The 19,156-nt window shown below is 45.3% G+C and overlaps 1 protein-coding gene across 2 annotated transcripts in view; it reads left to right on the top strand.

The window, feature by feature from the left end:
* FKBP2 (FKBP prolyl isomerase 2) overlaps window positions 1-19,156 on the top strand; it is a 51,791-nt gene that overhangs the window by 15,723 nt on the left and 16,912 nt on the right. For both annotated transcript variants that reach the window (XM_069740021.1, XM_069740023.1), the window contains exons 2-3: window positions 53-271; window positions 17,785-17,897. In XM_069740021.1, the coding sequence (XP_069596122.1) occupies window positions 104-271; window positions 17,785-17,897 (281 nt within the window). In that variant the 5' untranslated portion in view covers window positions 53-103. The remainder of the gene's footprint in view (window positions 1-52; window positions 272-17,784; window positions 17,898-19,156) is intronic.

Genomic DNA, 19,156 nt, shown 5'->3' with positions numbered 1-19,156 from the left:
TTAGGAATGAGACCCCTATTAACGAGCTCTTTCCATTCTTCTATCCTTGCAGAAATAAAATTGCGTGACTGTTAACTGTTTGGGCGCCCAACTTGCCATCACCATGAATACTCTGTCACTCACGCCTCTGTGGTGCCTACTTGTCTTCTCTCTGCTTCCCCCGACTCTTGCTAAAGAGGGAAGTAAGAAGTTACAGATTGGTGTGAAGAAGAGAGTGGAGAATTGCCCTATTAAATCTCGGAAAGGGGATACCCTCAACATGCATTACACAGTGAGTACATCATATTAGAAGCATGCTTGTATTGGACCTTCTCCCTATTTAAAGGGCATCTGTCAGTAGGATTAACCCTCTTAAGCCGTCTATATCAGGGGTGTCAAACTGCATTCCTTGAGGGCTGCAAACAGGTCATGTTTTCAGGATTTCCTTGTACTGCACAGGTGATAATTTAATCACCAACTCATTATGTTTGTAGGTGATTAAATTATCACCTGTGCAGTACAAGGAAATCCTGAAAACATGACCTGTTTGCAGCCCTCGAGAAATGCAGTTTGACAGCCCTGGTCTATATGGTCATGTTGGTCATAGAAAGTTGAATAACATGACACCTTGATGTCTGCTATCTGATGTATTATTCCAGTGAAAGCCACATTTTTCTTAATATGCAAATGATCTGTCAAGATCTATGGGCCAGGCGTAGATCTCCCTGAGAGTCTGCCTCCAGAGATTATTTTAAGTGAAAGGAAGTGTGCCAGTGTGAGACATGTAATGACTGACAGTCTGCTCTTATGATCTACATGTATCACACTGATAACGCCCCCTTTCATTTTTTTTTTTATCAGATAGATTTTTATTATCCGCAAAGAATAAACAATCAGAATATTTCTCATGGCAATGTTTCATTAAACATTTACAGATAACTTTTTCCCCCCGACCCAGAGCCCCCCCACCCCGCCCAACCCCAGAGACCTCAGCCAGAGCCACCCCACTTCCCATCATCATACAAACATTTGAATAAACATCCGTTATATTTCCATTGAATACTAGGTTCCCTATATTCTCATTTATCATCCTAATTCAAGTCCATCCACGGTTGCCACAGCTTGTGGAAGATGTCCAGCTTATTCCTTTTGGTGTAGATACTTTTCTCCAAAGTAAGTATATGCTCCGCTTGCTTAAGAAAGTCTCTTCTTGTTGGAGGTTCCTCTCTAATCCAAAATTTGGCGATCAATTTCCTAGCAATGAATAACAATCGTGCAATAGCTATTTTAAACATGTTGTCTGCAACAATTTCCTCCACATATCCCAATATGCAAGTCAGTGGAACCCTAGGGACAGAACATCCATACACCAGTTCAATGTGATTTAAAACAACTATCCAGAAGGAGGACAGTCTAGGGCACTGCCACATCATATGCAATATCCCCGCCTGGGATTGTGAGCACCGAGGGCATTCCGAGTTCTGCCTAAGCCCAGCCTTGAACAACCTGTCAGGGGTTCTATAGGCCCTATGGATTACGAATAACTGTGATAGCCTGCCTGGTTCACTCATTGATATCTTGGGCACATATTCTAGGACCGACTCCCATCTATCATTGTCAATTATTCCCAATTCAGCTTCCCATTTCCCTTTGGCTCAGATGGGATATTTTTCCAGGAAAGAAAAAAGTAGAAACCCATATATTTCTGAAATCGCCCCCTTCGTGCAGCTATTCTTGAGGATATGGTCGATCATGAGATCAATCTGTACCACTATGGCTCCCCTTTTATTCTGTGCCTGATAAGCATGAGAGATACGATTATACTGGAACAATTCAGGCCGTGGCAACTGAAATTCTTCCTGCAACTCCTCAAATGTTTTAAGTCTGCCCTGACTTATCAGCCGCCCCAGCCGTTTAATACCTGCTGCAGACCAAAAGTGAAAACCCTCCCTCTGCCTAAATTCCGGTAGATAAATGTTGTCCCAAATAGGCGAGAATCTGGTGAACCCACTCACTTCCCTAATGAGTTTGACTTTTTCCCATACTCTGTGAATTAATTTGATAGTGCACCCCTGTGAACCCATTTTTTTTGAATTGTCCTCCCTCCAAACTGTCACTCAAAACGTCTGCCTGTAGTAAGAACCTCAAGCTATTGGGTATTTGCACACTCCCTGCCTCCTCCCCCCATCCTTTGAGATGTTGACACTGTGCTGCTAAGAAGTATAGCCATGGATTAGGAAGTGCAAGACCCCCCCTCTGTTTTGGCCCTCTGAAGTATCTCCTGTTTAAACCTAGGACTCTTGCCTCCCCATATTAATTCCCCAAACAGCCCCCTTTCATTTAAAATAATCTCTGGAGGCAGATTTCCAGAGAGATCTATGTCCGGCCCAGAGATCTTAACAGCTTAGTTGCATTTAAAAATATATATATATATATTTCTGTGGAATAAGACAATGGATCACAGATATCAAGGTATCATTTTATTCAATTTTCTATGACCTACATGCCCATATACATGACTTAGGAGGGTTGATCCTATTGATAGATAATTTTTAAAGAGGTTTTTCATTAAATAACTTTTTTTATATATAAATTTAAGAAATACTCTCACTAATGTTCTTCTGACCCCATTCTGATGCTTATGTCCTCACTGTACATTTCTGGGTCTCCTCTTGACATATTGGAGATCACTGGGGATATCTCAGCCAGGTATTGCAGATATATCAATAGAAGACCAGAAAATAGAGATTAACAGATTAGGACAGAGGAAGCATCAGAGTTGGACCTGTAGGGGATCGGTTGGAGGTTTTCTTTTTTCATTGAGCAACTTTTAGGATAGATGCATGCTGTGCGGATAAGTAAAATCTGCAGCATAATACAATACCAGCAAAGTTAATTGTGACGCAAAAATTTCTCCTACCATTATGGTTTGAGGGTTAACGGTTCTCTATGTGAAGAGTGGCATACCAGCTCTGGCATGCCAAGGTAAGGAGGCTTATTCGCCATGCAATGCTCCACTGAGAAATTTAATATGCAGATTGCCTCTTCAGAGAGGAAGAGTACTTGACCTCTATAGCGCCACCTGTTGGAAGCAACAATCCTACAAGTCACTGTTGAGCCTTTAAAGGGACACTGTCACCTGAATTTGGAGGGAACAATCTTCAGCCATGGAGGCGGGGTTTTGGGGTTTTTGATTCACCCTTTCCTTACCCGCTGGCTGCAATATTGGATTGAAGTTCATTCTCTGTCCTCCGTAGTACACGCCTGCACAAGGCAAGATTGCACAGCGCAGGCGTGTACTATGGAGGACAGAGAATGAACTTCAATCCAATATTGCAGCCAGCGGGTAAGGAAAGGGTGAATCAAAAACCCCAAAACCCCGCCTCCATGGCTGAAGATTGTTCCCTCCAAATTCAGGTGACAGAGTCCCTTTAAAAGACCCTGAAATGTTAGTTGGTATAAAAGCCAAATCAGAATCTCAATTTGCAGACGTATTGTTTCGGGCTATTTCCCCTCTTCAGTGCAAAGTATGAGAATTAAAACTGATTTGGCAAGGTGAGAGTTTCTGGACTGAGGTGTAAGGTGTAAAGTTCCTCCTTGCGAAGAGTGACATACTGGCTCTGGCACGCCAAGTCATACTTTGCACTGACGAGGAGCAATACCCTGAAACACCGTGTCTGCAAATTGAGATTCTGACTTTTCTTTTTCAAGGCTCATTAGAGGGTCGATAGTGACTTTTAGGATCACTGCTTTCAGTAGGTGGCGCTTTAGAGCTCAAGTCCTCCTCCTCTCTGAAGAGGCAATTTGCATATTAAACTTCCCACCATTATGTTAATTTTTCACTACTAAATTGATCTTCATTGTGGATTTTAAAATCCACAACATGTCAATTCTTCTGTATGGAAATTTGTCTGGTCCTCAATCTTGCAATGCACAGGGTGGAAAAACCTTGTGATGGATTCAGTATAGGCTGAGGTCACACGACCATCTGAGAAAATCGGTCTGATCATGGCATTCATACGGTGCTCTGATTTTCTCTGATGTGGATACGATGGGGTGCAGGGGGAGTCTCCCGTCTTCTCCCGTCTTCTCCCGTCTTCTCCCGTCTTCTCCCGTCTTCTCCCGTCTTCTCCCGTCTTCTCCCGTCTTCTCCCGTCTTCTCCCGTCTTCTCCCGTCTTCTCCCGTCTTCTCCCGTCTTCTCCCGTCTTCTCCCATCCTGTGAAGATTGAGTGCTGTCCGATATTATTATTATTATTATTATTATTATTTTTTTTAACCTATGGACTCATTGACTTGTATGGTTGAATACAATCCGACTATCTTTTGTTAATCGTGCATGCTGCAATATTTTATTTTTTCTCTTCTCCCTCGTTCAAGTTCTGTCTGATAAAAATTCCGACATGTGCACTGCCCCATAGAATAACATTGGTCCTTGTGCAATCCAATGTTTTGTCAGATCGCACTGGGACCGAAAATACGGTCGTCTGCACTTTAGATGTACAGAGCTCATACATACTTATATTTCTCGTTCCAAACATTGCCATGCAATCACTGGAAGTAAACAGACCTAAAATATGATTTTGGTTTGGTAATTAAAAAATCTTGTATCAAATACAGGCATTATACACCATGAAAAGTGAGTGTACCCCAGAGCGCTTTATATGCACTCCCCAACATTGAAATTGCAAATCAAAGAAAGAAAAGTGGTGGAATTCTAGAAATCCCAGGATGGATGGACATGTTACTGAAGAGGAAATGATGACAAACTGGAAACCCTTTCAAATGATCTAGATTTATTCCGTACTGGGTATGAGCGCCACACTCAGAAATCTCCGCACTTACAGCCTTGACTGTGTGGTCTAAACGGACTACCATGGCTTTCAGCGTCTCCAGACTTGTCTCCTGTCAAGCACATCTGGGACGTCATTGGTCGGCAATTGCAAAGGGAGCTGCCAGTAGCGGATCTTGATGATTTGCCCAAGTGCAGTCAGCACGGCAGAACATTGCTCAGACAACCACTAATAACCTCATAGTTAGCAGCTGAGGCTGTATGTGCAGGGATTTCTGCACATGTTGCTCAAACCAGATGCTGAATAAAGATGATTGAAAAAAAAAAAGGGAAAATAATTTTTTTTTAAATCCCTTCATGTCATCAACATGTCTATCCATCCTGTGATTTTCATAATTGCACAACTTTTCCTTCTTGGTGCTGCAATTTCAATGTTACACGAAGTTGTAAAACGCAATCCATTTCCAAAACTGCTCCGGATATCCCCCTCCTCCCCCCCCCCCCCCTGAAAACGCGCGTCGGAGGCTTTTGCCGCCTTGGTTGCCCATGCATACGTCCTGTCGTCCTCTCATAACAGGTCGCACATGCTCAGTAGACACTTGCTCTTCTATATTAGTATCTTTTTCTCATGTAATGAAATCGCTCATGCGTGACTGCATGGTCCTCACTGCACAGGGTGGACACTGACATTGTGAGGGAAAGCCGCCCTCCTCCTCCTCCTCTCTGTGCAGCTCGGCTGAGTGACAAAGCAGAGCAAGAGCAGGAGTGCCAGACGAGAATGGTTTTTTCCCTTCACCATGACAGCGCCGCACGTGAGAGATGGCATCCGCCCCCAGGAACAGGAAACCTGTAGCAGAGATATAAGAATGGGGCGGCCCCTCTCTCCTCAGTTTGGTTTCCTGTTCCTGCAGGTGGACGCCTGTCGCAGAGCTCCTACCTCCGGAGGGATACCCCCTCTGATGAGTCCGGTCCGGAGGCCGAGGTCCGCGGGGAAGCCAGCCGTAGTCGGCGGCATCGCGTGCGGTGCTGTCCGGTGTCGGGCTGCTGGGTCCGCGCCATCCCTTTCCTCGCTGGACTCCCCGGCGACCGCTCTGTGCAAGAGGCCGGTCCGGGGTTGCGGGGGCGTGTCCCTCACTGACGCTGGCGCCGAAGTGAGGGATGACTACTTCCGGTCGCAGGAAGTGACGTCACACGCCGAGGGAGCCGGTGTGCTGGACACTTCCGGGCGGAAGCTGATCCAGTGGCGCGCACACCGCTCCTCTATAAAATACGGCAGCAAAGAGGAGTCGCTGGTCCTGCTCTTCAGACGGAGATGACCGAACCAGCGGTAGATCCGGAGCTGCTGATGCCTGCGCCTAAAATGTCGGAAGACACTCAGGCTGCAGGGGTAGCCAGGGTCCTGGAGGGGTGAGTGCCTTTGTAAGGCAAGCTACGCACACACTGATACCTGTACACTGTGTTTTGTAGGAAGGGAAAGCCACCTCCAAGCAAAAGAATAGGGTCTGTCCACTATGTAAAGAAAAACTCCCTAGGCTATACAACAAAAAGATCTGCCAGCCCTGTATTGACAGAACAGTTGCGGAGGAATCTTCTTCCCTATTACAAAACATTAAAACAATCATACGACAGGAAGTTAAATCTACAGTTAAAGAACAGTTGAGACATCACACAAAGGAGACCCCCCCTCCCCCAACAAGTGAACAAGGGTCGGATGTAGATTCAGGGGATGAGCCAGGAGCCTTAACCCCCTCTGATGCCTCAGATTTAGACTCCTCAGATGAGGAGTATGGCCGCCCATGCTTTCAGTCGGAGGACATTGGAAAGCTGCTCAAACTTGTCAGAACGACTATGGGAGTAGAGACCCCTAGAGAACCACGGACAATCCAAGACACCATGTTTAGCAACTTGGAGGAGAAGAAGCAAAAGTTTTTCCCCTTCCATGATAACATAATTAAATTAATAAAACGTGAGTGGAAAAAGCCTAATAAAAAGATGTCTGTCCCTCAGGCATTAAAACGCAAATACCCCTTTGATGAGGAGGTCTGTGAGAAGTGGGATAAGGCGCCTAAGTTAGATGCAGCCATCGCCAGCACTTCTAAGGGGGTTGCGTTACCATTTAAAGACATGGGAGCCCTAAGGGACCCCCTCGACAAAAAAGCAGATGCTTTTCTAAAGTCGGCTTGGGAAGCAGCGACATGGTCATTTGAACCCGGGGTTGCTGCCACTTGCACGGCACGTGCTATGGTCAAGTGGTTAGAGGAGTTAAGTGACCAAATCAAAAACAAATGCCCAAGAGAGAGGCTTCTGGAAGCATTGCCCTCTCTGCAAGGCGCCGCAAGATTCCTAGCAGACGCCTCGATAGATTCAGTTAGAAGTGCCGCACGCGTGTGTGCCTTATCTAATTCAGGAAGGAGAACATTATGGCTGAAAAATTGGACGGCTGACTTCCAATCAAAGGTCAAACTCTGCGGAGTATCCTGTGAAGGGCAATACCTTTTTGGCAAATCTCTAGACGAGATCCTTGAGAAAGCGTCGGACAAAAAGAAGCGGTTTCCACCCCCTTCCTTTCCCAGACGCCGATGGGATACCTCTCGTTCGTCCTTTCGTGGTGGATATAGAGGGACCCGTGGCCGATCAGATGACAGGTCTAGTCGAGGCAGACCCTGGAGAGAGCGAAAGGAAAGGGGATTCCTTTTCAACAAACCTCCCCCCAAGCCTGATCCCAAAAATCAGTGACGCCAGCATTCCGGTGGGGGGAAGACTCCGGCGGTTTGTCCATCACTGGGCAGCACTGCCGGCTTCTCATTGGATAACAAATTTGTTGTCAGAAGGTCTAAAGTTCAAATTCTCCAACCTCCCACCAAATCGTGTAAAAATGACCCAGGTGGGGGGAAAAAATCAGGCCATATTAGAAAGAGAAATTTATCTCCTCATGCAAAAAGAAGTGTTAGTAGAAGTACCCCATCAAGAGATAGGGAAAGGGTTCTACAGCACTTTATTTCTAACACCAAAACCAGACGGCTCGCTGAGGGTAATATTCAACCTAAAAGCCCTAAACCATTACATTCAAATAGACAAGTTCAAGATGGAGACTTTAAAGACCGCAGTAAAAGTACTCGACCCAAACTGTTACATGGTGGTGATCGATCTTACAGACGCTTACTACCATGTGCCAATCGCCGTCCAACACCAACAATACCTAAGATTGGTGGTAAATCTGGGAAAAACCCCCGTCCATCTACAATATCAATGTCTTCCTTTTGGGGTAGCCATTGCGCCCCGTATATTCACAAAAATTATTTCCGAAGTAGCATCTTTCGTCAGGAAAGAAGACATAATGTTGGTACCCTATTTGGACGATTTTTTGATAATAGCAAAAAACAAAGAAAGTTGCAAAAGTGCGGCCGCAAGGGTGCTGGAGGTACTGACCAATTTAGGATGGATGATAAACCTGAAAAAATCAAGGCTTGTCCCAACTCAAACCCAAGAATTCCTCGGAATTGTTAGATTCAGTCAAGCAGGAGTGTGTCCTCCCACAGAGGAAAGTTCAATCTATCCAACAGAGGGTAGAGTCATTCCAATTACAACAGACTATCTCTCTGAGAAACGCAATGTCACTCCTAGGGGTCCTAACGGCAACGATTCCAGCAACGCGATGGGCACAAAGCCACACACGGGAGTTACAATGGCAGATACTAGCCGAACAAGAAAAAAATCCATACAATCTGAATCGGAAGATTCTTCTGTCACCAGAAGTTCAAAACTCACTAGAGTGGTGGCTGAAAACAGAAAATCTAACCAACGCAGTGCCATGGTCAGTACGAGATCCAGTAGTCATTACTACCGATGCGAGTCCGTGGGGTTGGGGGGCACATTTGGGAGATCAGGTCCTACAGGGTCAATGGGGAAGCCCAATGACAACAGCGTCCTCCAATCTAAAAGAATTGTCTGCGGTGAGACTAGCACTTCTTCATATAGGGGAAAGAATTCTGGGAAGACATGTGGTAGTGTTATCCGACAACAACACAACAATAGCTTATATAAACCGCCACGGGAGCACAAGATCAACATCCCTTATGGCAGAGGCCAAAGAACTTTTTATATGGGCCGAAAACAACCTTCTTTCGCTAACCGGAACATACTTGAAAGGATCAGAGAATCAAGTAGCCGACTACTTAAGCCGTCACACGTTACATCAGGGGGAGTGGTCCCTGAACCAGCAAGTATTTGGGAAAATATGTGCCAGCTGGGGCGTTCCAGACGTAGACCTGTTCGCCACAAAACAAAATCGGAAGGTGAAGAGGTTCTATTCTCTGAACCCAAGAGAGCACCCGGAGGGGGTAGACGCGTTCCTGTATCGGTGGAACTTCCATCTAGCATACGCATTCCCCCCAATACCATTAATCCCGGCAGTCCTCAGGAAAATTCGGGAGGACAAAGCACGAGTGATCCTCATAGCTCCCTTTTGGCCGAAGAGAGCGTGGTTCACGTGGCTCAGGCGCATGTCTATCTCGGACCCGTGGATCTTTCCGGATGCTCCGGATCTCCTATACCAAGGGCCAGTTCAACATCCCCAAGTTCACAGATTGCATCTCACCGCCTGGAACTTGAAAGGGGACTTCTGTTAGCAAAAGGATTCTCAAGCCCTTTGGTGACCACATTGCTTGCTAGCAGGAAAAAGGTCACCTCAGACAAATACTAAAAAATCTAGCAAAAATTCCTAGATTTTTCGGGACGACAGTTGTCTGACTCTGGTCAACAGGTCCCAGTAAAAGAAATTCTTGAATTTCTCCAAAAAGGGTTGGAAAAAGGTCTGTCTACTAACACCTTAAAGGTGCAGGTCTCTGCCCTTGGTGCACTGTTCGATCAAAAACTTGCTGACCACCCTTGGATCTATAGGTTCATTCGAGCCTCCTTTACTTCCAGACCCTCAAAATTAATACCTAAGATAGCTCCCTGGGATTTGAATTTAGTTTTAAAGGCTCTTACCGTTTCCCCCTTTGAACCTCTGGATTCTATATCAATAAAATCCTTGACTCTAAAAACGGTTCTCCTAGTTGCCTTAACGTCTGCCCGCCGTACTTGTGAGTTACAAGCTATGTCGGTGAACCCTCCTTACACTACTTTCCATGATGACAAAGTGGTTATTAAAACCGACCCTGCCTTCCGAAGGTCAATTCTAAATTTCATAGAGACCAGGAAATTATTCTGCCCTCTTTTTGTTCCCAACCAAAATCCCAGGGAGAGAAGACCTTCCATTGTCTCGATGTCAGACGCTGCCTCCTTCAATACGTAGAGGCCACAAATTCCTGGCGTCAGTCATCGGCCCTTTTTGTCACCTATCAGGGGACAAACAGGGGAAAAAAGGCCTCAAAGGCAACTATTGCACGGTGGTTGCGTACGGCTATTTCACTTTCGTATTCTTTTTCTGGTCAAGTTCCCCCACAGGGTGTAACGGCTCACTCCACGCGTGCTATAGCCACTTCTTGGGCGGAAAGGGCTAACGCCTCGATAGAACAGATTTGTAAAGCGGCAGTATGGTCATCACCCTCTACCTTCTTCCGACACTATAGGTTAGACTTAGGTCTTTCGGACTTGTCTTTTGGGAGAAAGGTGTTGTCTGCTGTCGTCCCACCCTAGGAATCTTCTATTTTTTCCTCTCACGTGCGGCGCTGTCATGGTGAAGGGAAAAATGATAATTACTTACGGGTAATTTGATTTTCCGGAACCATGACAGCGCCGCATTAATTCCCGCCCTATCTTGGTGATGGTTGTGTGATTCACAAAAAAAAAAAAAAAAAAACTTATTGTATATGGATAAATGTATATGTACAAAGCATGTGTGTACACAAGAGCTAACGAAATGGCTATACAAATGTAAATATGATACATAACTGTGTACTAACAAAGCGGTCATCTTCCATACTCTGCAAACAAACTGAGGAGAGAGGGGCCGCCCCATTCTTATATCTCTGCTACAGGTTTCCTGTTCCTGGGGGCGGATGCCATCTCTCACGTGCGGCGCTGTCATGGTTCCGGAAAATCAAATTACCCGTAAGTAATTATCATTTTCTCAGACAAGCGTGAATATTTCCGTCCACATGTGATATAATGGCCGCCTCCTCTCTATAAATACAACCAGGCCTCCATCTCTACGGTCTGAAGGTGCAACTGGCTTTGTTGGCCACAGCAACCAATCACAGCTCAGCTTTTATTATTTTAACAGCTCTTGTAAAATGAAAGCTGCGCTGTGATTGGTTGCTATGAGCAACACAAACAGGTTTTGGAGGCCGGAGATGAAATATAGGGAAAATACACACAGAATTGGAGGACAGAGGATTAGAAGGTGAAAGGTTGGGATTTGTAGGGACAGACAAGTAGTAGCTAATGTTATCTGTGCATGGAGAGAGCAGGAGTGTGGAGAGGAAGCAGGTGCTTGTGGGAAATGTAGTTCACAGTGGTCACATGGGCAGCACTGAAGGACCGCCCACTTGACACTGAGCAGAGCCACACAATTATGGAGGAGCTGGAGCTAGAAAATGATGTAAGGAATTAGCCGGTGAGAATCAGAAAATAGACCACAAGGAGTTTGAAAAAAGGTAGATTTTGGCAGCAAATAAGCAGTCTGGCGTGCACTTTATAGTAGCAAGGGCAAAACTGCAGGACTCCGCCTCTCCTAAAGGGGTTATCCCAGAATCTATTCTTTTTTTTTACAGTATGCCTTATATTCCATGTATTAAAATAGTCAAACTTATACACTTTACCTTTTATGCAATTTTGCAGTGTCTATAGGCAAAAACTGCACAAAAATGAAATATTGTTGAATTTTGCCTCTGAATTACTCTTATATACAGTGCTCAAAAAATAAAGGGAACACTTAGGCCGGCCTCACACTCAGCGTTGAAAAATACGGTCCGTATATTACGGCCGTAATACGCTGAAAAGTCCCAAAAATAGTGATCCGTAGCTCCTCCGTAGGCAGGGTGTGTCAGCGTTTTTTGCGCATGGCATCCTCCGTATGTAATCCGTATGGCATCCGTACTGCGTGTTTTTCTCGCAGGCTAGCAAAACCAACATACCGCTATACAATGTGTAAAAAAAAAAAAAAACACATATATATACTGTCTATACATTATATATATATATATATATATATATATATATATATATATATATATATATATATATATATATATATATATATATATATATATATATATCTCAGTAGACACATATATGTATATATTAATATTTCATACAGCGCTAGATAGCTTTGAAGCCGGTAATTCCATTACCGGCTTTTGCTCTCTCCTTCCTAAAACCCGACATGATATGAGACATGGTTTACATACAGTAAACCATCTCATATCCCCATTTTTTTTGCATATTCCACACCACTAATGTTAGTAGAGTGTATGTGCAAAATTTGGCCGTTCTATCTACTAAATTAAAGGGTTAAATGGCAGAAAAAATTGGCGTGGGCTCCCGCGCAATTTTCTCCGCCAGAGTAGTAAAGCCAGTGACTGAGGGCAGATATTAATATGTGAGTCTGGAGACGCCGAGGAGAGCGATTTGCTGCCTGCAACATCCTTCAGCATGACTGGTTTGGCAGTGGGTTAGTAATGGTGTGGTGTGGCATTTCTTTGGAGGGCCGCACAGCCCTCCATGTGCTCGCCAGAGGTAGCCTGACTGCCATTAGATACCGAGATGAGATCCTCAGACCCCTTGTGAGACCATATGCTGGTGCGGTTCGCCCTGGGTTCCTCCTAATGCAGGACAATGCCAGACCTCATGTGGCTGGAGTGTGTCAGCAGTTCCTGCAAGATGAAGGCATTGAAGCTATGGACTGGCCCGCCCGTTCCCCAGACCTGAATCCGATTGAACACAACTGGGACATCATGTCTTGCACCATCCCCCAACATCACATTGCACCACAGACTTTTCCAAGAGTTGGTGGATGCTTTAGTCCAGGTCTGGCAGGAGATCCCTCAGGAGACCATCCACCGCCTCATCAGGAGCATGCCCAGGCATTGTACATTAGGGAGGTCATACAGGCACGTGGAGGCCACACACAATACTGAGCATTTTTTTCCTTGTCTTGAGGCATTTCCACTGAAGTTGGAACAGTCTGTAATTTGATTTTCCACTTTGATTTTGAGTATCATTCCAAATCCAGACCTCCATGGGACATTAATTTTGATTTACATTGATAATTGCTACCGTATAAGCCGAGATTTTTCAGCCCCAAAAAATGGGCTGAAAGTTCCCCTCTCGGCTTATACTCGAGTAATGGTTGGCGGATGAGGGGGGGTGAAGACTGTCAAATACTCACCTGCTCCCGGCGCTCCTGACGCGGTCCCTGTATGTCCCACGGTCTTCGGGCGCGGCAGCTTCCTCTGTTTAGTGGTCACGTGGTACCGCTCATTAAAGTAATGAATATGGACTCCATTCCCATAGGGGTGGAGCCGAATATTCATTACTGTAATGAGCGGTACCATGTGACCGCTCACTACAGGAAGAAGCTGCCGCGCCCGGAGACCGTGGGACATGCAGGGACCGCGTCAGGAGCGCCGGGGGCAGGTGAATATTTCATGTTCACCTTTCCGCGTTCCACTGACGCTTCGTCTTCCATGTCCTCTGCACTGACTGCTCAGGTCAGAGGGCGCGATGATGTATTAGTGTGCGCGCCGTCCTCTGCCTGAACAATTAGTGCGGAGAGACGGGACGCTGAGGAGCTGTGACGAGATGTGAGTTTGTCATTTTATTTATTTATTTTTTTTAGTGCAGCATGACATGTGGCACAATGTTATATGGAGCATCTATGGGGCCATAATGAACTGCATGGAGCATTATATGGGGCCATAAAGAACTGCATGGAGAATTATATGGGGCATCTATGGGGCCATAATGAACTGCATGGAGCATTATATGGGGCATATTTGTATATGAAGCATCTTATGGGGCCATACAGAACTGTATGGAGCATTACATGAGGCATATTTTAATATGGAGCATCTTATGGGGCCGTAATGAACTGCACGGAGCATTATATGGGGCTCCTGATTCAATATGTATATTCAAAAACATTAACCCAGTGTTTTTCAACCAGTGTGCCGCGGCACACTAGTGTGCCGCGACACATAGTCGGGTGTGCCGCGGGGAATGGGAGTCAGCTGTTCTCTGTGCCGACTGTCAAGCTGACAGCCGCCACAGAGAAGCTGCAGCGCGCCGGCTCCCGGAGATCAATTGTACTCGCAGACATCTACCAGCTGCGAGTACAATTGAGGCTCTGACCGCTGGGTCAGAGCGACGCCAGCAGCGTGATCAAGTCATGTGATCACGCTGCTGACGTCACTATCCGGCGCGCAGGAGACAGAAGACACTTGGTGGTAAGTGCTCCTGTGCTGTGGAGCTGAAGACACCGAAGATTCAGCGTGGGGTGGGTTTATGGGGAGTGTGTGGGGGGATTTATTAAGTGTGTGGGGGGATTTATTAAGTGTGTGGGGGGGATTTATTAAGTGTGTGGGGGGATTTATTAAGTGTGTGGGGGGATTTATTAAGTGTGTGGGGGGATTTATTAAGTGTGGGGGGGATTTATTCAGTGTGTGGGGGGGATTTATTAAGTGTGTGGGGGGATTTATTAAGTGTGTGGGGGATTTATTAAGTGTGTGGGGGGATTTATTAAGTGTGGGGGGGATTTATTCAGTGTGTGGGGGGGGATTTATTCAGTGTGTGGGGGGGATTTATTCAGTGTGTGTGTGGGGGGGGATTTATTCAGTGTGTGGGGGGGGATTTATTCAGTGTGTGGGGAGGGGATTTATTCAGTGTGTGGGGGGATTTATTCAGTGTGTGTGGGGGGATTTATTCAGTGTGTGGGGGGGGATTTATTCAGTGTGTGGGGGGGGGATTTATTCAGTGTGTGGGGGGATTTATTCAGTGTGTGGGGGGGGGATTTATTCAGTGTGTGGGGGGGGATTTATTCAGTGTGTGGGGGGGATTTATTCAGTGTGTGGGGGGGATTTATTCAGTGTGTACGTGGGGGGGGGGGCTGGAATTTATTTAGCATGTGTGGGGCAGGGTGCATTTATTCTGTGTGGAAGGGGATGGATTTATTCTATCGGAAGGGCAGTGGATATATTCTGTGGGGGTGAGTGGGGAGATGGGGGTGGACACAGTAGCGAGGGGAAAAATGTGTGCTGACAGTACTGGGAGCAACGGTGATGGGATGTGTGAGGACAGTATGGGGAGTCGGGGGAATGTGTGAGGAGGAAATATGGAGAGAGCAAAGGGGTATGTTAGCAGGGGGGGATGTACAGGAAGAGGCTATTCGAAATGTGTGCAGACAGTATGGGGGGATGAAAGTGTGAGTGGACACATAATAGATACTGAGTAGTATGAGAGTAACAGCCAGGAGGAGACAGTATGCCAAGTAGGAGGAGTGTAATGAAGGGGCACAGTAGAGAGACTGGGCTCTCTATGAGGGACACCGTATGAGAAGGCAGTGTGAAGTATGGAAAAGAGAGGGAGGGTAGTGTGGATGGCATGTACCATAAGAGGGACAGTGAGGGTCATATTATGTGCTGGGAATAAAGTGAGGGGCAATTATTTACTCAGGGGCTCAGCCTAGGGCAGATATTGTTATTCCGGAGCATTATAATAACACTGCTATCTTTAAGGGTGTTGTGTCGGGATGTGCTGCAGAAGACAGGAGAAGATGGAAGTCTGCAGAAACGAGCTCTGCCGGTGGATGAGAAGAGTCATCATGGCATCTGGACAAGGTGAAGATGAAAAGAAAGAGGCGACTCCACAAACAACGTCATCTATCAGGTATCTGGATGTAAATGTGTTTTTTTTGTGATACTAATTCTCATTTTTATTTGTTAGGAACATTAAAGGGGATGTCCAAGGTTGTGATGAGTCTGCAGTCATACTATGTGACTGCAGACTTCTGAATTCTCACAGTGCGCACTGCTATCATAATTCTCTGATGTTGGTGATTTACATACATGCGGTCACGTGCTGACTAGACATGTGTGGCCTCATTCAATGAAAATGAATTGACTGAGGCCGGACACGTCTAGTGAGAATGTGGCCAGAAGTATCCAAATCACATACTTGTGCTGTCATGACCGTCCACTCTGGCCACCGGCAAGGGAGAATCCTGAAAGTGTGCAGTGCTTGCGCTGTGAGAATTCAGAAGCCTGCAGTCACATAGAATGACTGCAGACTTTCATCTCAAACCTGGACGCACCATTTTGTGCCATTTTGGTTGGTGGTGTGCCCCGGGATTTTTTAAGTATAAAAAGTGTGCCGCGGCTCAAAAAAGGTTGAAAATCACTGACTTAACCTACTGATGTCTCAATTAATTTTACTTTTATTGGTATCTATTTTTATTTTTGACATTTACCGGTAGCTGCTGCATTTTCCACCCTAGGCTTATACTCGAGTCATTAAGTTTTCCCAGTTTTTTTGTTGCAAAATTAGGGGGGTCGGCTTATACTCCGGTCGGCTTATACTCGAGTATATACAGTATGTTTTATTGTTCTGAACGCATTCCTCTATGCAATGAAAAAAAAATTGCAACTGGAGTATTTCATTCAGAGATATCTAGGATATGGTTGGTAGTTTAGTGTTCCTTTTTTTTTTCTTTTTTTTTTTTGAACAGTGTATATTCCATATATAAAAAAAAAAAAAATTGTTCTGCAAAAAAAAAAAAAGAAAGACGTGGGCTTCATACATGACACACCGGTCTTTAGTCACTGATACGTGGTATAGAAAAGCCAAAACCGTGTGAAATGCGCAAAGCCTGCAAATTAAATTGGGAGGTCTTAAATGTACGTAATTTCCCCTCTCCAAACACCATCTCTAATCCATAATCACAGATCCCTAATCTAATTGGTGAAGGAATACTACTAATCTTTGTTTCCAATTAGTTAAATGAAGACTAACAGTCATTGATTGTGCGGTCGGTCAATGACCATGTAATTTCTGTTCCAAATCTGTTCCTTCCGTCAGACACATGTGCGGCATTCCTCCCTAGTGTGTAACGAATGCCTATAGAGCAGCGATTGGCTGATTCTTATGATAAAGGTAAGACGCAGAACGTCCATTTTATTGATGCTTGTGTGTGCACCTGCCTGACATTGTGCATACGCCGACTCTTCAGACCAAAGGATCGAAAGAACCTAGGGTAAAAATAAACTAAACATACCCTTTTCTTGCAATTGTGCAAACATTTTATGACTTTTTGGTGCCTTTACGCCGGTCTTGGATTTTTTTTTCTCTGAGAGTTTGGATCTTCTTTCTCAAATAGTCACATTTTATGACCGTATCGACGAGGGATCACTATTACCTTTCCTGAGCTGGGCGCCCACCAAGATTTCGTGTTATTACCCCCACCAGTCCTGACATTTGCAGCATTCATCAACAATGAGAGATTTTTTTGATATTGAAAAATTAAAAAAAAAAAAAAAATTTGCACGCAAAGGTCAACCATATAAAGAGTGGATCTGTTAGGATTCCGGGAACCGCAGAGCCCCAATATATACAGTCAGTGACTGGTTGGTGAATAAAGTTGCATGCCTTACGGACCGTCGGAGTGGCTTCCAATATTTACGGATACATTACAACTCTAACATAGGAAACTGTAAATGATTAATAGCTTCCAGGGTTAAAGAGCCGGGATAGGTGTCGTCTCTGATCATGGCTGTTGCAGTGGATTATCCAATGTAATATACGCTTAACAAACCCCTGCATGTGTTGTCTGTCGAATAGCCGCGAGACGTGCAGCCGCGGGGAATCGAACATATGTTTCGAGCACGCTCGAGACACTTGGCACCCAAGCATGCTCAGATAACACCTTATCCGTTCGCTCATCACTGCCATATCTTCTGTCTTCGGTCTACTAAATTCTTTCTAATAATTCAAATCCTCTTGATTTTGGCTGCTTGAAATCTCCTAAATCTGCAGGAATACTCCTCATATCCTGTAACCTTTCTTTCTTTCTTTCTTGCAGGGGAAGTTGGAGGACGGCACAGAGTTTGATAGCAGCATACCCAGAAATCAACCCTTCACCTTCACACTGGGCGCTGGACAGGTCATCAAGGGCTGGGACCAAGGTTTACTAGGGTACGTCCGCGCCGATGCATAGAAATTAAGTTATTTTTGGCAATAATGAAAAGCCAACCAGGCTCCAGTTCACATTGACGCTCTTCCTGAAAATGAAACGCTTGATTAAGCGCATAACTCGCTCCAGCAGAAAGGCTTCATCCATACAGCTAGTTTGTTTTTTTTACCATGCACATGTTCTATCTATGGAAATCAGCCATTAGTCTATAGATCCGTTCATATGGCTGTGAGTCAGAGTATATTATCTGCTTTTGATCCGAGTAATGGATCAAAATTGCCCGTGCAAGTCTACGGGACCCGTGACAATCACTGACGGCGCTCGAACGGCATCAGAGTGCAGTCAGTGATTGACATTGTAATGGATGGGAGAAGCCTAGTTTGTGCACAAGAAAACACAATGAAAATCTGATCCAAAGCATCGATGGGGGGGAAAAAACAATGTCTGAATGAGGCCCAATGAAAGGAGAAGTAAGAAAACCGCATGGTAGAACCTGTCCTTGTATATCTCGGCAGGAGCAATAGGGCAGTACGAAGCTCTGTCCAAAAATGCAGGAGCCTCTGCGGAAACCTGACTTTTTTGTGTAGATTTTCATGTTTGCCTTATCCATTTGTACTCCGTCCTGGCAGCGATGCCAGCCCTGGCAGGGTCCGGATGGCTGGCACCTCACTATGTTGTTCAGCAGCACCATTAATCATTTATTCCGGTGCAGAGCCGCTGGTGTCTGATCTGTCAGCTGGTAACGCGCCATATTTTATTGCTTCTTTATATGCATGATTGTTCTGACATCTTCCGCCTCCCTTTGACAAGAATCTGAGGATAGACGGCATTTTATCTGCTGCACTGAAGAGGTGTCAGACGGAAGAAGAAATGTTACATGTAGTGTCACAGCCCCATAGATTGAGTACTTATCACCACTGATTAGAGGAGAGCCCGACTAACAAGTTTCCTGTAATGACATTATCCTCCTTGTCACCAGGTTTTTTTATATATATTTTATGATGTAGGGGAAGAGACCCTGATTCCAGCTATGTGACTCTTACTGGCTTGCTTGCTGCAGCTTTGATAAAACCCCTTTCTATCTGCTGCAGATCCACTAGTTCTCTGAATGCTGAGCTGTTTATCACCCCCCCCCCCCCCCTCACACCACTGATGGGCAGCTTTCTATGTACAGTACACTGCATAGGCAGCAGGTTTACTAGTCCTCTAGTCATAAAATCGCTATTTTATTAGCATGAGATTATCAAAACTGCAGAAAGCA

Source organism: Ranitomeya imitator, chromosome 9, assembly GCF_032444005.1.
Source record: "Ranitomeya imitator isolate aRanImi1 chromosome 9, aRanImi1.pri, whole genome shotgun sequence".
Lineage (NCBI taxonomy): Eukaryota > Metazoa > Chordata > Amphibia > Anura > Dendrobatidae > Ranitomeya > Ranitomeya imitator.
Note: the sequence above shows the minus strand (reverse complement) of the source record. Positions and strands in the feature narration are given on the sequence as shown.